The sequence below is a fragment of the Camponotus floridanus genome, unplaced genomic scaffold, assembly GCF_003227725.1.
Source record: "Camponotus floridanus strain SB8 unplaced genomic scaffold, Cflo_v7.5 scaffold140, whole genome shotgun sequence".
NCBI classification, from domain to species: Eukaryota; Metazoa; Arthropoda; class Insecta; order Hymenoptera; family Formicidae; genus Camponotus; species Camponotus floridanus.
In genome coordinates this window covers 30050-47490 of record NW_020229260.1, presented here as the reverse complement: position 1 = coordinate 47490, position 17441 = coordinate 30050, and the positions used below count along the sequence as shown (strand labels likewise).

The window sequence follows — 17441 nt, the reverse complement described above, 5'->3', positions numbered from 1 at the left end:
GTTATAAAGTGTGATCTATTAAATATAATCTATGAAGAAAAAAAGACTTTTTCTATCGACAGTCATGTGATAAACAAATATACCTAGATGTTTAATTCAAAAATGCTTCGGATGGATAAACTATGTTATGTGTACAAAGAGGAGTTCATGTTCACAACCCAAGTTATCAACAGTTATCAAGGATAATCAGAAGAGACGTCGCATGTTTCTTCGGTCAGCTTTGTAAAGTGGCGAAGTTATTTCTTGTGATTGAGTTGTGGCTGGACTGACTAAGGTAAATAGATGTAAGATATCATAATTGAATTTACATACATAATATTGGCAAAGTGGAATTTATTTCGCAAATACATATTGTGCGCGAATCAAACGGAGTTTGATCGATTGTTTGTTTAGATAGTGAGACTTAATCACATTTCATATATATAGATATATATGCATGTTTCACGATTTTACTTTGCGTTTTTCCTATAAATTTATTCGTACAAATATCGAAGATACTATATTCTTTTTTTAAATCCATATTAAATGTCCTTTTTTTAAATTTAGATTATCATTATATTTGAATTTTTCCTATGTAATCTTTGTTTATATTTTTCTATTTTTTTTTAAAATATGGAATTATGAATTTAATTTGTAAAATTAAATTCATAAAATTTCACTAATTTAAAATAAAAAGGTAAAATTAATTTTTTTATAAGAGGGAAAAATAAAATTAATCTCTTTATTTCTTATAGATTTCACCATAGTTCTCTGGAGGCCTCAGTATTGTTATACAACTAGTCAACAATTGTTAAAATAATGGAGAAGCCAATTTCATCAGACATTGTTCTTATCGCAGGAAACTCTCACCCAGAGCTTGCCAATCTTATTGCAAAGTGAGTTATATAATAAATTGCCTCTAAAGATATCATCAAGATATAATTTTCATATATTCTTGTGATAACAAGAACAAGTATTCAAATTGTATACAATCAGTTTGTTTTTTATATCTCTCACAAAATTATTAGATTAATATATAACAAATTGAAAAAGAGAAAAGAAGAAAACTGAACAGAAATATAGAATGTGTAATTAAAAAGAAGAGACCTAATAATTTTTAAATATTTTGAAAAATAACTGATTTAAAATATAAATACAAGTTTATATTATTGCGTGCGTGCGTGTGTGTGTGTGTGTGTGTGTGTGTGTGTGTGTGTGTGTGTGTGTGTGTGTGTGTGTGTGTGTATAGTAATTGTATTATTTATTTTATAATTTAAATATATAATAATATATTCTCTATATTGTTAAAAAAATTATTATTTGTTTAGTTATTTAAATTAACTTAGTACTTTATCATTATATTATTATTATATCATATCTATTATATCATTTGAATTTTTTCTATGTAATGTAAATTAAAATGATTTGTATATTTAAAGTCGTCTAGGTGTGAAGCCTGGTGGATGTGCTGTATATTACAAATCAAATCGTGAGACAATGGTAGAAATAGGAGATTCTGTACGTGGCAAAGACTTATTTTTGATTCAAACTGGTACAAAGGATGTAAACAATAACATAATGGAGCTTCTTATTATGGCCTATGCTTGTAAAACATCATCGGCCAAAAATATTGTTGGAGTAATTCCATATCTACCTTATTCCAAGCAGTGCAAAATGCGCAAACGTGGCTGCATAGTTTCTAAACTTTTAGCAAAAATGTTGTGCACAAGTGGTCTAACTCATATTATCACCATGGATCTCCATCAAAAGGAAATTCAAGGATTTTTTGATGTTCCTGTGGATAATTTGAGGGCTAGCCCATTCCTATTGCAATACATTCAAGAATCCGTATGTTCTTCTACATATATTGTTATATAAATCCTAATCTATTACTTAATTTTGAATTGTAATAGCAAATTTATTTGAATGAATTGGGACTAAAGACCCACAGACGTAACTTTTTTCTTTTTTCATAACTTTGAAAACAATTTGTTACAAATGTTTTACATTATGCTTTTTTCATTAAAGTAAAAATAATAAAATATATCTTTTTTTGTCAGATATAAAATATATCCTTTTTTTGTCAGATTCCTGATTATCATAATTCTGTGATCGTTGCAAGAAATCCAGGTAGTGCAAAGAAAGCTACTAGTTATGCAGAAAGACTTCGTTTGGGCATTGCAGTAATTCATGGAGAACAGAGAGAAGCCGAATCGGATATGAATGACGGTCGCTATTCACCACCCGCACTAGCGTTAGCCTCACGTACTATGGATGTTGGTGTAGGTGTGCCTTTGCATCCAGCGAAAGAAAAGCCGCCTATAAGTGTTGTCGGAGATGTAGGAGGACGTATTGCTATTATGGTGGTGAGTAAGATAATGATATAGATTCAGTTATACATATAATCGGGTATGATTTATACCTGAAAAATGATTTTTAGGATGACATGATAGATGATGTACAATCGTACGTAGCAGCTGCCGAAGTGCTTAAGGAGAGAGGAGCATATAAAATATATGTCTTAGCTACACATGGTTTACTCAGTTCAGATGCGCCTAGACTCATTGAAGAGTCTCCAATCGATGAGGTAACAATATTAAAATTAGAGGCATAGTTTTTTAACATTTGGAAGATTGAGATGGAAAACAATCCATTAAATGTTTTCAGGTGGTTGTAACCAATACGGTTCCTCATGACGTGCAGAAGATGCAATGCCCAAAAATCAAGACTGTCGACATTAGTATTCTCTTAGCAGAAGCAATTCGACGTATACATAATAAAGAATCAATGTCGTATCTATTTAAAAATGTAACTTTGGAGGATTAGAAACTAAGTATTCAACCATCAAAAATTATATTTTAATTATGATTAAATGACAATGAAAGTCACATAAAAGTCGATGCCGGGGACCATGTCCAGAATACATATCCGTCTTTTAATTTTCTACACTATTTTTATATTTCCTTGACCTGAAACAAATGAATATGTAAACTAGTCTCTTGTGTTTATTAATGATAATAATCGGCCGAATGATTTAATTATATTTTTTTGATAGTCATTTTTCCCTTATATAATCTATAGTTGTAGATTGTAAAAAACCAGCTATGAATATAGTCGGATGTAAGATATAATTGTTACAGTAATTGGTACAGTATTATCATACTGTAATGCATTTTAGAATCCTGTAAAATCATATATATAGATGTGTATTCTGTGCTTACCAGTGATCTAGTTTAATAGTTTTAGTTTTACTGTATGATTATATATAAAATCATTGTATTTTAAAAATTAAGACATAATAAATATATTTCAAGATATAAGAATTTTTTTCAGATAAATAAAAGAAATTGTATATTAAAGTAAAGCGAGTATTTGCAAAATATATATGAATTTATAATAGCAATTATGCGATCAAAAGAGATCAAAAGAACGTATATCATCAATCCACAGGAGTGTTGTCATGGAAACACAGTATTTAGATCGGATATTAATTATTTCTTATATACTCTGTAAGTTCGAACTTCTATGCTTTTTGTATTATACTGTCATTTTGATTTCAGAAAAAGAATCTGATTAAAACATGGAATTGGATCTTGAATTAAGCAAGATTATCGTTTCGTTGCAAGCGGACGAAAAAAATCGTCGCAGACAAGCATTAGAAGAAATAATGAAAAATATATCTCGGGAAGAGATGTCGAGCAGACTCGACGATTTGGCCAAAATATGGGAGAGTATAGATAGATTTCTAGTCAGAATCTTGAATGATAATACTGAGACATGTCGAGATCTGACTGTAGGAATACTGAAGATTTTTCTCGAAGCTCTGCCACCCAACGACAAGCACATAATTTATGTTATACCGATAATGTCCAGACGATTAGGCGCACAGGAGCAGCTCGAGCCGTCAGAGGAAGTACGTTTGAAGTGCGTGTCTCTTCTGCGTATGATAATCGCAAAATACAAAGATTTATTAGTGCCATACATCCAAGATGTGACAGGAATATTGGCACGCACCGTTATGGATAATTATCCAAATGTAAAAAAGGAGAGTTGCAGATGTATATCGGAGTATGCAAAGACTCTGCCAAGACATTTCTACTCGCAATCGGAGCATTTAATAAAACCCATCTTAAGTAATTTTACGCACCAGCATTACAGAGTTCGGCTTGCCGCTGTTAAAGCGATAGGTGATGTTATTCAACATGGAAATAGTAAGTCGATGGAAGAAGTAGCGACTCCTTTGGCACAGAGGCTTTTTGATCAAAATGGAATTGTCAGAGAAGGTATAATAGATTTTTCATATAATTTTCTTTTTTTATTTTACTTTTATTCAAATTTTTTTTTTATTTTATGCAAATTTCTATAATCTTATTATGAATCTTTATAGCTATAATTGAGGTATCTGGCTACTGGTTGACGCAATTACCTGATAGATATGGTTGGTGGCACAAACTTCTTCCATTGATCCTGACAGGATTGCATGATGAACTTGAAGAGATTCGTGTGAAAGCAGCAAATTTGTGGGATGCTGCAGGAAGATTATACATGGAAGAAAATGAAAACGACAGAAAATTAAAAGATAAGATGGATTTTCTTACAGAAGATCCGGAACATTATCCTCCAGAAAGTAAGTTATTTAAGAGAAATCACGAGAATATGTAAACAGTTTAGATTATATATATATATATATATATATATATATATATATATAAATTATAGATTAAAAAGTATACTATATACAAGATTATAATTGCTAGTTTCTAGGCCAAATTTAGGATGTCGTATAATTGCACAGCAGAATTTATGTAAGCTAATTAATGGTATCAGTGTCGAGCTTGGAGATTGGTTGCCAGATATACGTGTACGCTCTGCACAATTACTCTGCATATTGATATTAAATGTTGAAGAGGATGTTACACAATATATTGAAAAGCTCTTGCCACCTATGTATCGGTAAATACAACATTTGCAACATTTTTCATTAAAAATTGAAAATTGTAAAATATAAAGACCAATTATTTGTTACTCCAAAATTACATTTTATTTATATAACTTTTAAAAAATATGATTGGCCGTGTTATAATGAAGAAGATTGTAATTACTGTATATATTGTAGTTATACTCTTTGTTACAGTGCTTGCAATGACGAAGACAAAAGAGTCGTGGGCTGTGTGGAAACCGCTGCGCGATATCTGGGCTATTTTGTAGAGCCTAAAATTTATTGTCATTTGATGCTTCCCACTTTGGAGGAATGTCTAACAGTCGGACACCTACGTGTCTTCTCGGCGATTATCAGTGGCAGCGAACGGCGAGCTCTTTCGTTACAGTTAAACAAAGTTGCTTCCTTTTTACAGCAACCATATGTTTGCCAAAGCAGAAAGAGTAACTATCAACGTCAAATATTATCTTCCTGTGATTCTCTGCTTGTAGTTTGTAAACAGGTATGACTTTTTATGAGTTCGTTTGTTTTAAATATAATTTCATTTTTCTTGTACTTTATTTTTAGACATAATATATTGAATGTGCAGGACTGCATATCAATTACTCAAGCATTATTCACCGTAATATTCACCGTGTACGCGATGAGTGTAGAGTCTTTCATTCGCGAGGAAGCAGACAGACTCTTGGAAGTGCTCATCGATATAAACTCGTTAAAGGATAAGGAAGATCTTTTTCGCAATCATGTAAAACCGCTGTTAACGTCGATTCATGATGACTGTGCCTCATGGTCGATTTACAGTGCAGAATCGCAAATTTTTAGCGCTTGCTTAAGTCATGCTGGAATCGCCATAGCACATAATATGGATCTCGCATTACCTATTCTCAAGAAAACTATGAGCAAAGACGCCGATCCTGAATTGAAACTGCGACACTTTATTCTGCTTTCAGAATATTTTCTTAATAATCAGAATTTAAATCAATATATTGAGGATCCACATAAATTCGTGAATACGATTATCGAGGAATTGGTTGTGCCTGGACTCATTTGGAGTGCTGGCAGAGCGGCTGAAGCTATTCGTACAGCCGCAGTTTGTTGCCTCTGTGCCATCCTGGAGAACAGGATAATTAATTCCGGCGAGAAAATAGACGACTCGTCTTCAAATGAAAAAGCTAAAATTTACATTACAGTAGACGAGTTTCCATCTATCTTTGATAAAGTCACGCCTGTTTTAGTCAGTTTGGTAGACGATAAAGCGAAGAAAACTAGACTGTACTCTATGCGTGCTATTTGTTTATTAATAACAGTTGGACAGAGATTAGCCTGTTTGAACGATGAACATATTCATCGCACATATCCAGTGGTATTGAAAAGACTCGACGATGGTTGCGATGATGTTCGCTATGCTGCTGTGGAAGCACTCGTTGATATATGGAACAGTGCGTCTAAAGAATATGATATTATCGGCAGTAGAAGTCATATTGATGCTCTATACACGACAATGATTATTCATTTGGATGATCCAGAATCCCGTTTCCAAGAGACAATGTTAGGTAATAAACTTCTGCTATTTATTTTTTTTTCTACATCTATACTCCTTTTTTTAATGTAACATATATATATTTTAATTTAATATAAATATTAATATAACATAAATATAAATTAAATAATTTAATATAAATATAAATTAGTTTTTTTAATTTAATATAGATCTCAATAATTTTAGTATAAATTTTTTAATATATAGTTTTTGCTATTTTTTTAGATGCTTTAAAGAGTGTCGCAAAGATTTATCCCGAATTATTGCATCAAAAATTACATAATTGTCAACCAAATTTTAGGAACAAAACAGGGATAGAAGCACTTTTGGAATATTGTCAAAGTATATTACAAAAAGATTAAACTCATTTCTGAAGATTTTTAGTAATATAGTATAGATTAAAAATGATTAGATATAAACTTAGGTATAAACTTTTTTATTAACATCTTGTTAGATATATTGAACTTCTTAATATAATTATCATGAATAATTTAACTTTATATTAACAATTTGAAAAATCAACTTTTCATGTTTGTGCAAAATACAGTAACTTATAAAATAATCCAGTTACTTTATCAAAATAAAAATAAAATTCAAATCTAAAAAGAAAACCAAGAGAAGACTCAATGTTAAATAAATAATTATGAATAGCTGTCAATTTTTTTTATTAAAATTACGCGAAATGTCAAAAAATTACGCCAATAAAAAAGTATACTAATATGTATACGAAAATCGATATAAACATTCTCGAAGAAACCCTAAAGTTATTCGATGTATTTAGCACGTTCACGTGAAATAATTTAGATCGGACAAATTACGGCGATATTGGCTGTATTAGAGATAACTAAACACGTGTTTAGTGTCAAACGTAAGCTTGAAGCTCGCATAACCTCCATGCGAGGCAGGCTTACGCGGTCGCAGGAAGTACCCGCCCTTTTGGAGGAGCCGCCATGTTGTCCGTGCCTTCCGCTCGGCGAAGCACGAAGCGGAGGGGTAAAGGCAAACGAGATTAGCAGTCTGCTGATAATTCGGTGCGTATTTTCGCGGACGTGAGGACCGGTCGTATCGTCACTCAAGCCGCCTGTCAAGACACCCCAAGAGCGACACGGTGAGTGTTTGAAAATGCGAATATCTCCAATTCAACTCCCGATCGAGTGTTTCTCGCCGCGTCTTCTCCAGCGAAACCGAAGTTATTTGTTCGACCGCTTTCCTTTTTCTCCAGCGACGTAACTCTGTCTCTCGAATTCTTAACTCGTGCTTTTTATCTGCGCTCGGATAAAAAAAAAAACATAATAATTGAGCAAGCCGGCAAAATTTCGCCCAATTCATTCAGCTACGACTGGTAGATTCGCGAAAATAAGTCCGTTCGCTGGTAAATAAAATGTCACGATTGACTTCTCTCTCGAGTATTTATGGAAATTTATGCTTCCTTGACGTACCGGCTTCACACTTTATTATTGGCTATATTGAATGGAAAACAAGCAGGGCAGTCGGAAAAAAGTAGACGGAAAAATAAAACAATTTTGAGGCCTACTCATAGATATACATGTTCTTATATCGCACTTTGCACCTTTCGAGCTTAAAATAAATACGCTTGGATTTTATGAAGAAAAGATAATAGGATGTCAAAGAGAGGTGTAGAAAAAGCATAAGCTGTATTCCTTTTAATCGTATTTTCTATATTTTATTTGCTTTCTCTCGTCCCGAATGTACCTATATTATTTTATAAATAAGAAAAATGCAAAAAAAACAGATGTAATTGAAATAAACAGATTGGCGTTGTTCATATTCGGTGAATGGATCTCGAGATTCGATCGTTCAATCGTACTTTTTGAAATCTTATACGTATGTAGTATTTCACTCCAAGTGCAAAAAGTGCAGGTAAGAGCACGACCGATTAAAGGATCTCATTAGTTTCTGTCATTACGCGCGGCTGCCTGATCGATCTCTTGGAACGTTCTAAAAATATTCCGCCGATATACGCGGTACGTGCACGCTTTTCTGTCCCGCTTTTCTTCCGAAATTTGGCGCCGCCTGCCAAATTCTTGGACTTTTCATCAGTGAGAAAATTCTTTATCGCGTGATAACACGTTTTTCCTGTCTCTTCACACAAGTTTGTTTATATATATATGTTTTTCCCGGTTTGAATATAGCGATGTCTGACCCTACGGGTGATCATGTAGATGCGTTGGAAGAGGAATTGGAGTCCAATTATAAGCCTCCGCCGGAGAAGAGTATCGAGCAGATTCTGGAGGCGGACAAGGAGGATGAAAGTTTGCGCAAATATAAGGAGACGCTTCTGGGAGAAGCGAAGTCTGGTGGTATCGTAGTGGGTGAGTTTCTTTTCTTTTATATATGTATAATAAAAAATATATATATATATATATATATATATATATATATATATATATATAATTAAATGTATTTAGGATTTGCTTTTATCATCACTTATTAAAATATTAATTATTCATTATACTTTTCATTATTATTAATATATAAAGTGCTTGTATTCCATAAAGATCTGATCTTATAATATTATAATTTTTGTAAATTTTATACAACTTTATATTTGCATCATATAGTGTCATTGTATATAAAATATTAAAATACATTTTTTATTTACCTCTATTTATTCATTAGTAAAAATAATAATCATGTAGCAAATACATTTAAAATATGCAGAGCTATTTAATATATTTGCATAATAATAATAATACTTGTAAATGCATGCTTTTTTAGACCCTGATGATCCTAGAAAAGTAATAGTAAAAAAATTGGCACTGTGTGTCGCCGATCGACCAGATATGGAGTTAGACTTGACTGGTGATTTAGCACAATTGAAAAAACAGATATTTGTCATCAAGGAAGGTGTAAGCTACAAAATCAGAATTGATTTTATCGTACAGCGTGAGATTGTGCATGGATTGAAATATGTTCAGAAGACATATCGTCTTGGTATGCCTGGTATGTTTTTATCTTTATTCATTTTGTGTTTGAATATCGATTGATGTCATATTTTTAATTACCATAAATTCGATTTCTTGTTAATGCTCCAACTGCAAATTAGGAGTAACGGGTAAATAGAATATACGATAATCTCTATATAAAAAACATGATTGAACAGATTTTATATCTGTAATCTTTTTTGTTTCAGTTGACAAGATGACACATATGGTAGGCTCGTATCCCCCTAAAACAGAACTTCAATCTTATATCACTCCACCTGAGGATGCGCCATCCGGCGTTGTAGCGCGAGGGTCTTACAGCGTCAGTTCTCTTTTCACAGACGATGACAAACACGAACATCTCAAGTGGGAATGGGCGTTCGAAATTAAGAAGGATTGGAAAGAATAAGTCGTCTTTTATTCTGTTTGGATACAAATAAGAGGAAGACGATAATCTACAATTCCTAGCCTTATACACTTTGCAAATAATAATAAGAACATGAAATGCCAAAACATATTTGGATGAATGATTTATAATATTCTTTAGTTGCGGTTTCGGCGTTGCCATAAAAATTAATAAGATATTTTAAGTAACAAAAGAAAGAGAAAGAATATAATCAATATTTATTAAGCGTTTTCTTTGTAATTGATTGAATATTCAATCGTAAAAAGTAGTACTCAAGAATTGCAAAGTATACGTACACATAATCTTTAGTCACTAGAAAAGCAGACACCAGTAGTAATGATTTAATGATTTAAGCGACGCACGACAACCAGTGTTTCCAGGAATGATGAGTATTAGATGCATGAGTGAAATTTATAGTGAATGTTAAAGCCAACAATTGAGCCACTATATATGTATAATACTAATTAAGAGTAAAGAAAATGCTCTAAAATATTTAGATAAAATATTTGTACATGATTTTCGGACGACGATCAGAATTTGCTTGATTATAAATTTATATATTTAACATCCTATATATAGTGTTATATAAAATTATATGTTAAATATCTATTATCTAAAAAAGTATGAAGGAAAGATCAAGATATTATCTAAAAATGTGTGAAAGAAAGATTAAGAGAATAGAATAGTTACAATGCTTCTATTCTTCTAAATCAGAATATTCCTAATAAATCATATGTTCATAAATTATATAAATTTATAATATATGTAAATTATATAATTTATAATATATATATATATATATATATATATATATATAAATTTTGAATATTAAGAAATTAGATTATATTTAACTGCATAATATCATAGTTTATTTTAATTAGTTACTGATCTCACCAAATCTATCATCTATCATGCAAACAGATGACATAAATTTTTGCTCATAATTATGGCAATACTACTATTTATAATAATAATGAGATATAGAGCAATTACTCTATATTGATGACTTTACATGATTTTATATAATTTATATTAAAGATTAATATTTTTTCCTATTTATATGTTCTATTTACATATATGAAATTGATTGACTTCTCTGGTCAAAGATGTAAAAAAAAACCTATCGATAGGTAGTGCCATAAGTAGTCAATTTTTGATCGTTGTCCGATAAAATGATACTATCACTTATATCTATTTTGTAATATAATTATTTCTATATGTTGCCATAATGGACGAGAATATATTGATTTAGCTATTGGCTCAAATCAAGTATCTTACAGATGCACTTATTGATAATAAAAATATTGAATGTTTTAGAAACAAATAATTATTCGGGTATAAGGTATTCTGTTTACATACTTCTTGTGGGAAAATTTTCATCAGAATTATTATCAGGAATAATATTAACATAAATCTTGTATATGTGTGTGCAAATTGAAGTTCCGACAACTATACCCTTCATGAAAAATAGAATGCGTTTATCACCAATCAATCATTGAAAAACCTTAATTACCTAATGTAGAAACGCGCACACGATCAATAATTAATCATTGTGTAAAAAAATTTGTATATTTATATAACCATACTGTATTAGAACCTGTGGTGTTTTTTCGATAATCATACTGATCAATCATGTAGAAATGCCACGTATTTGTACGATAATGAGCGATGACAAAGAGAAAAATATATATTAGTATAGACATTTTGTACCTTTACTACGAGCTTCACGAAAAACAAATAGATTGAGAATAGTTACCTCATTGGAAAGTTACACAAAATATATATTGATGACATATGTATTTGTGCAGATAAAATAGAATCACATTTCGCATTTTTCCAAACATATTTCAATCTAAAACATATTTTTCCACTACATATATGAAGTAGTCATTTTGATTGTTTCCTTTTAGCTCCAATAGCATCTTTTTTTTATCATCGAATAAGTGGATCCTTGGTTTTCTTTTATCGCTCTTTTTTGTACATTTTTTGAATTTCATACGTAACGAGAGAGAGATAGAAAGAAAAAAGAAAGAGAATCTTCTAAAGTTATTTGGAATTAATTAAGCTTTGGATTAAGCTTAGGATTTGTGTGTACTTCATCGTACTTTGTATATCACGCGTATTCATTTGTATTATGTGACGCAATATATATATATTGTATGCGGCGAATGCGATTACTGTATAACAAATATACAATCTACATCAATAATCTCTTCGCCTCTCTTTATCCGACATTACGCTTAATTATTTTACGTATATTTCTTTCTATCTTTATATAAATTATTGAAACACGTGAATATTGTGTTATCGAGATATATTTTCAAAATTCAATAATAATAAAGCTAATAGTGCAAAGCGTACTATTCAAAATTAGTATAAATTTTTATAAAGAAATATGATATTTATCAGAATTGTGCCAATCATTACCGGATGCAATATAAATACTTCTTGGCATTTGAAATGAATTAGAATTGTTGATATTAAACTCTGATAATTCAAATATCTTGCATTATATTAGAATTAAGTTTATATCTAGCATTTGTTCCACACATTATTTATTTTTCGCAGTAGCATAAACGTTTCTAAAAGCAATCTAAAAATAAATGATTTAAAAAAATAAATAGAAAAAATTTATTCTTTATTTTACAAAAGCAAGAAATAGAAAGAGAACTCTCAGATCGTTCATGCTACTCTGCTAATGATAGTTCCAAAAAATCATTAAATATACTTTCATTCCTATATAATATTGCTAATTAATACGAAACATAATCTCTCTCTGATGTAACGTATTTCGAAGCAAATACTTTTACATTTAACCATGTATTCCTGAGTATGTATCTGTGTAAATATATATATATATATATATATATATATATATATATATATATATATCTTTAATGTGATTAGAGTTTCTCATCAATATTTATATGTAATCCGTTCTTATATTTAAGATCATCCTCAGTAGTCTTGGATCTCGCCTCAAGACCTTCATTCAGCCAATGAAATGGTCGTGTAACATTTTCAGACCTCACTGAAAACGATCTTAAATATAAAAAGGGAATATGAATACCGATCATAGTTTGATTTATTAATAATTATATATGCATATGTATGAGAATTTATATATTTTTTCGGTAACGTCGCCGCGGCCGTCTGGTTGGTGGCGATGTCTATTGCGATTGCAACAACTCGGCCACGGTCACGGTCACGGCCACGGTCACGGTCTACTCTTTCGCGGGGCTTTCTCGTGGCGCGGCGCGCGTTCTCTCCACCATCCGCCGCGCCAGCCGGTCAGCGAACTCGCGTTCATCAGCAACGCGTTTGCGCCGGGTACAGAGTCGGGACGCAACAAGAATGCAAAGCGCTCAGCGTGATATTGAATTCGCGGAAAGTGAAAAATTCATCGCAGTCTCAAAGCGAACATGCGCGATGATATTTTGGTCATTTAAAGTCTATAAATGCATGAAATAGCGCGATTTAACAGATGATTTTCTCACTTTCCTGAATATCCCGCATTGTGTAGGAATATCTTATATAGAATTTACCTTTGTATAGAGAATTCACTTGTCACTTTTCCATTCAGTTATAACAATGACTCAAATAATTTTCCAAAGCAATTTTCGGATCAATTTCTGAGACATTTAATTAATTAATAAATTCATTAATTAAATTCTTACATTAATTTACTATTGTCGTATATAGATAGGGTATAATTGTACATCTGATAATTTAAATTTTCTTTGTTAAATTTTCATCTTTTTCTAAAATTAAGAATCTTAGTGACAGATATTTTATTGTAACAAAGAAGTAGCTCTTATGAAAGATATGATAGAACAAGGTAAGGGAAAAGGGAGAACATTGATACTGCTTTCCGGGATTTCGGGTGTGGGAAAGATGCTGCAGGAAAATCGAAGTAGGTCCGTAGGGTGTGGCATTTTCGGGCGTTTAATTAGAGTTGTAGTATAACTGTAGAATTAAAAAATTATTAATGATTTATTGCACAAGCGGGCAAAAATTTCTTTCTGCAAAGAGAACTTCTCTCAAAAATCAGGATAATAACTATCATTTTTTTGTCCACGATTAAAAATGCAAATTAAACGTGCAAAGTAAGAGAATATATCTCTTATTTTATTACGAAATAATATCTCCATTTGCATTTTTAATGCATCCTTTCTTTTGCTCGAAGTTGAAGCACAAGCATAAATTATGCCAACAATGATATTGTATTGTTTGTAGGGAAATCGGACTCAATTCTCCAAGCTCATTAATTGAATTGCAAGGTAAGATTTCTGAATAATGTGTATTGAACTTGCAATGAATAATACTAAAACATTATCTAAGATGTATGTCATTATCAATAGCCTCGACAGCAATTGCATAATGATATGCATTGTAAATGATTGCAAATAAAAATGATCTTGGATTTCATTTATCGAATTGTGATTGCGATAAATATTTACTTAATAATTTTTAATTGCAGGCTTGTGCTTATCGAGCTCGTCAAAGCATGATGATGAAATTTAAAGCAATTTGCCAAACGAAACATAATTGAAGCTTATCAATGTTTCCTTAGTTACCTCATAAAGAGTTTAAAAAATAACTCTAGAACGTGACTAGAAAATAAAAAAATAAAAAAATAAATAAAAAGAGAAAATTAAAAAAGAATAAGAGACAGGCGACGAAATTTTGCGTATTTTACGATTCATGAGACGATAAGAATGAAGAAGAGAGATTCTCTCGTTGAAAAAGACAGCACGTTTCCGGAAAGCGATCTCGGACGGATATGAGAGGTTCTCGTTAGACACGCTCGGAAAAGTCTCTGGCTCCTCGAGCCAAATCAAATTAAGTAGTAGCTATAGTACTAATTAGGGATAGCTTTTTTAATGGATCGCTCAGCCTGAACGATTGTGCTCGATGCGAAACTCGTAACGGAATCTCGAATTGTCATTGATATACCTCTCGGATGAAATAATTGATTGATTGAATTGAATGATTGAATGATTCATTGATTGATTGATTGAATCATAAAACCAAAAAATTCGATGGAATCAATGAATGATATCAATTCTACTTAATGAAAAAAGAAAGTAATGTGTACTATAATAATATATCTTATACATGTCATTTATATGCAAATCTTTAATAACTTTCTTTAATCATTAATAATATTAGCAATATTATAAAATTGACAAATTTTTAATTCGTTTTAAAAATATTTAATATTAAGGTCAATTAACTCAGAGTTGTAATCTTGTAACTAAGTAAGATACAAGTATAATTAAAGATAGTTGAATGCGCATACGCACAGACACACGTGCACACGTGCATTTTTAATCGTAAACTGATATCAGGAAATGCAGAGGGGAAGAGAACCGTTAATATAAATCTCTTCGTCATTATTACGAGTGATATACGATATCGCTCGCGTGCTTTAATTGGAGAGCAAACCTGTGCGCTTATTTAGGCGAGTATTAGCGAGTCAGGTCAAACTCAACCAAACTGGTTTGGTTAATCTCATCAGTCTAGTCAACAGGAGATTTGCCTGATGGATTGGATCTGAGAGATCCGGTTATAGATCTGGAACAGATCGGATCTGCTACCTTTAAGATTTCCTCGCGTGCCCTCCTTTCCCCTCTCTTTCCCGTCATCATTTGGGTAGCAATAGACGCGATATCGTCTAGATCCACCGGGTACCACTGGCACGGGTTATTTCAATCGAGTTTGAGTCCATTTGCGAAAGGCATCATGATTGCGCGATCTGTCAGAGTCCACCTGGCGAGAAATCGCATCACAAGTGGGAGATAGTGAAATTGATTAAACATCCGGCAATTTAGTTCAGTAAGATTTCTATTTCCATTAGTAGAGATTTTAGCGGCGAAAAGCTGGCCAGAAATAGAAAAAAATAAATCTAGTTGTACAAGAGTGTTTTCACTGTCAGACAAGAATGAAGTAATAGAGGGAAGAGAGGATGGTGGTTTTAGACGAGATTGAAATTCTGCGCTTAAATGAAAACACAAAGCTTCCGTTATAGAAATCGGAGAGATTAAATAGGTCCAGTTAGCATAATATTTATAGAAATGCTCTGAACATTTATTACAAGAAGAAAGATCTTTATTGCACATTTTTTTATAAATTCACACACAACGTCTTGTTTTTTCTGCGCTTTGTATTGTATCGTAGCAATCAGCATAATGATTTTATTATTTATTATAATATATTATATTATTTATTATAATATAACAGTAATTATATCGTGTTTACAATATCTATTTATGATATACATTAAAAATCATGATGTAAGTAATAAGGTGACTCGTGAAAAAAATAATGAAATATGTAAAAAAATAATCTCTTGGCATATAAACAAATATATGCAAAGTTTTAAAAAAATAACTCCAAAAATAACAAAATTAACATATTTATATTTTTTAATTAATTACTGTCATGTCATGTTTTTAAACGACTTAATTAAAAATGTAATGAAAAGGATATCCGACGAGAGATTCTGTACGGGATGACATAATGTAATGACATGTAATATGTATGCGACTGTCTCTTGACCGAAAAAGGTCCACGTCGCGCTCACTCGCTCGCTCGCTGACGCCGCGGCTTCTCGTATCGATTCCGCGAAGGACGTGGACGCGATTCGTGCGCGAAAATAGCGCGAAATTATTATCGCGACGGCCGGCCGGCAACGCGAAAAACACGGACGAGGTTCACCGCCCCTATACAATAACCGCGTCGACAGTTCGATGCACGTTTACCACTCGCGTCCAACCCTCTCTGTCTTCCTCCTCTGCTGCACGCGACTCTCTCGTGCCGAGTCAGCTGCGAGCGATGGGCCCAGACCGGTTTCGCTTCCTACCGAACAAGCATGCCACTTGTTCGCGGGAGGTCGATGCCTGGTCCCTTCGAAACAGATTGTTTAACGACAGGTATTTGCTCTTGTTGCGATTAATCTGTTGTTCTTTAATTGTTAGATTGTTCACAATCGGCCTGTTATTTGACAAGCGAGGCGCAGAAGTGTTTCTTAGAAAATGTCTCGGTGAAAATGAACAAGATAGAGGATGATATTAGCTAATTTTGAAACTTGAGATTGATTTATATTTAAGAAATGAGAGAAGGAAGGAAGAAAATTCGCGATTTTATACACTGAGGGAAAAATTATTTTAAATCAAGTAAATTTGTTTTTTTGAAACTTTTGCTTTGAATGAAAGGAATCATTTATTTTATTTAATCAAAGGCATTTAATTTTAATTAAATATGCATATTATATCGAGTACATTATTTTTTATTTACATTTTTAAATACTATTTTCACAAAATACATACTATAATTGATTAAATTAAATATATGGTTTTTTAAAACTAAAAAATTCAAAATTTTTTCAAGTAAAAGCATTTTAATAAGTATTTTGTAAAATTAAAATATGAAAATAGTTAAAAATTATATTTTCTTAAGCATATAAATTTTTTAATATATGTAAATAAATATTTAATAGACGTTTTGAATACAAGTAAATAATGTGATTAGCACCCACCGAATAATAGCTTTTCGAGTTAAATAAAATTTTTTTATTTCAAGAAGTTTTTCTCTCAGTGTAACTGGGTGAAAAAGTCTTATAAGCGAAAA

General features: G+C 31.7%; 3 protein-coding genes across 9 annotated transcripts; all 3 read left to right on the top strand.

Moving 5' to 3' along the window:
- The first annotated feature begins 118 nt into the window (after positions 1 to 118).
- Positions 119 to 2918, top strand: LOC105250217 (phosphoribosyl pyrophosphate synthase-associated protein 2). Of its 3 annotated transcripts, none has more exons than XM_011256196.3 (6): positions 119 to 274; positions 735 to 875; positions 1419 to 1827; positions 2067 to 2345; positions 2420 to 2566; positions 2647 to 2918. In XM_011256196.3, exons 2-6 carry the CDS (start codon positions 799 to 801, stop codon positions 2803 to 2805), a joined length of 1071 nt encoding a protein of 356 aa, XP_011254498.1. In that variant the 5' UTR covers positions 119 to 274; positions 735 to 798; the 3' UTR covers positions 2806 to 2918. The 3 variants fall into 3 exon arrangements, with proteins under 3 accessions (XP_011254498.1, XP_025262171.1, XP_011254499.1); XM_025406386.1 differs by having other exon boundaries at positions 135 to 284; XM_011256197.3 differs by lacking the exon at positions 119 to 274 and adding an exon at positions 313 to 396.
- A 432-nt stretch (positions 2919 to 3350) lies between these two features.
- Positions 3351 to 6878, top strand: LOC105250216 (dynein assembly factor 5, axonemal). 2 transcript variants are annotated; one of them, XM_011256194.3, is made up of 7 exons: positions 3351 to 3450; positions 3540 to 4262; positions 4367 to 4606; positions 4737 to 4932; positions 5114 to 5420; positions 5508 to 6471; positions 6684 to 6878. In XM_011256194.3, the coding sequence occupies exons 2-7, from the start codon at positions 3560 to 3562 to the stop codon at positions 6818 to 6820; spliced, it is 2547 nt and encodes an 848-aa protein (XP_011254496.2). In that variant the 5' UTR covers positions 3351 to 3450; positions 3540 to 3559; the 3' UTR covers positions 6821 to 6878. The 2 variants fall into 2 exon arrangements, with proteins under 2 accessions (XP_011254496.2, XP_011254495.2); XM_011256193.3 differs by having other exon boundaries at positions 3351 to 4262.
- Positions 6879 to 7234: 356 nt separating this feature from the next.
- On the top strand, positions 7235 to 10401 carry LOC105250215 (rho GDP-dissociation inhibitor 1). 4 transcript variants are annotated; one of them, XM_011256188.3, is made up of 5 exons: positions 7235 to 7566; positions 8612 to 8791; positions 9198 to 9422; positions 9526 to 9534; positions 9613 to 10397. In XM_011256188.3, the coding sequence occupies exons 2-5, from the start codon at positions 8614 to 8616 to the stop codon at positions 9810 to 9812; spliced, it is 612 nt and encodes a 203-aa protein (XP_011254490.1). In that variant the 5' UTR covers positions 7235 to 7566; positions 8612 to 8613; the 3' UTR covers positions 9813 to 10397. The 4 variants fall into 4 exon arrangements, with proteins under 4 accessions (XP_011254490.1, XP_011254494.1, XP_011254491.1 ...); XM_011256189.3 differs by lacking the exon at positions 7235 to 7566 and adding an exon at positions 8313 to 8518 and having other exon boundaries at positions 9613 to 10401; XM_011256191.3 differs by lacking the exon at positions 7235 to 7566 and adding an exon at positions 8314 to 8443 and having other exon boundaries at positions 9613 to 10400.
- Positions 10402 to 17441: the final 7040 nt, after the last annotated feature.

What these genes read in the sequence shown, in the direction of transcription:
- LOC105250217 (XM_011256196.3), top strand. Translation starts at nt 799, where the DNA reads ATGGAGAAGCCAATTTCATCAGACATTGTTCTTATCGCAGGAAACTCT. An exon ending in GACGTATTGCTATTATGGTG is followed by an intron (nt 2,346 to 2,419) that starts GTGAGTAAGATA and finishes AATGATTTTTAG; the next exon opens with GATGACATGATAGATGATGT. An exon ending in AAGAGTCTCCAATCGATGAG is followed by an intron (nt 2,567 to 2,646) that starts GTAACAATATTA and finishes AAATGTTTTCAG; the next exon opens with GTGGTTGTAACCAATACGGT.
- LOC105250216 (XM_011256194.3), top strand. Translation starts at nt 3,560, where the DNA reads ATGGAATTGGATCTTGAATTAAGCAAGATTATCGTTTCGTTGCAAGCG. An exon ending in CTCTTGCCACCTATGTATCG is followed by an intron (nt 4,933 to 5,113) that starts GTAAATACAACA and finishes TCTTTGTTACAG; the next exon opens with TGCTTGCAATGACGAAGACA. An exon ending in TGCTTGTAGTTTGTAAACAG is followed by an intron (nt 5,421 to 5,507) that starts GTATGACTTTTT and finishes TTGAATGTGCAG; the next exon opens with GACTGCATATCAATTACTCA.
- LOC105250215 (XM_011256189.3), top strand. Translation starts at nt 8,614, where the DNA reads ATGTCTGACCCTACGGGTGATCATGTAGATGCGTTGGAAGAGGAATTG. An exon ending in GTCTGGTGGTATCGTAGTGG is followed by an intron (nt 8,792 to 9,197) that starts GTGAGTTTCTTT and finishes ATGCTTTTTTAG; the next exon opens with ACCCTGATGATCCTAGAAAA.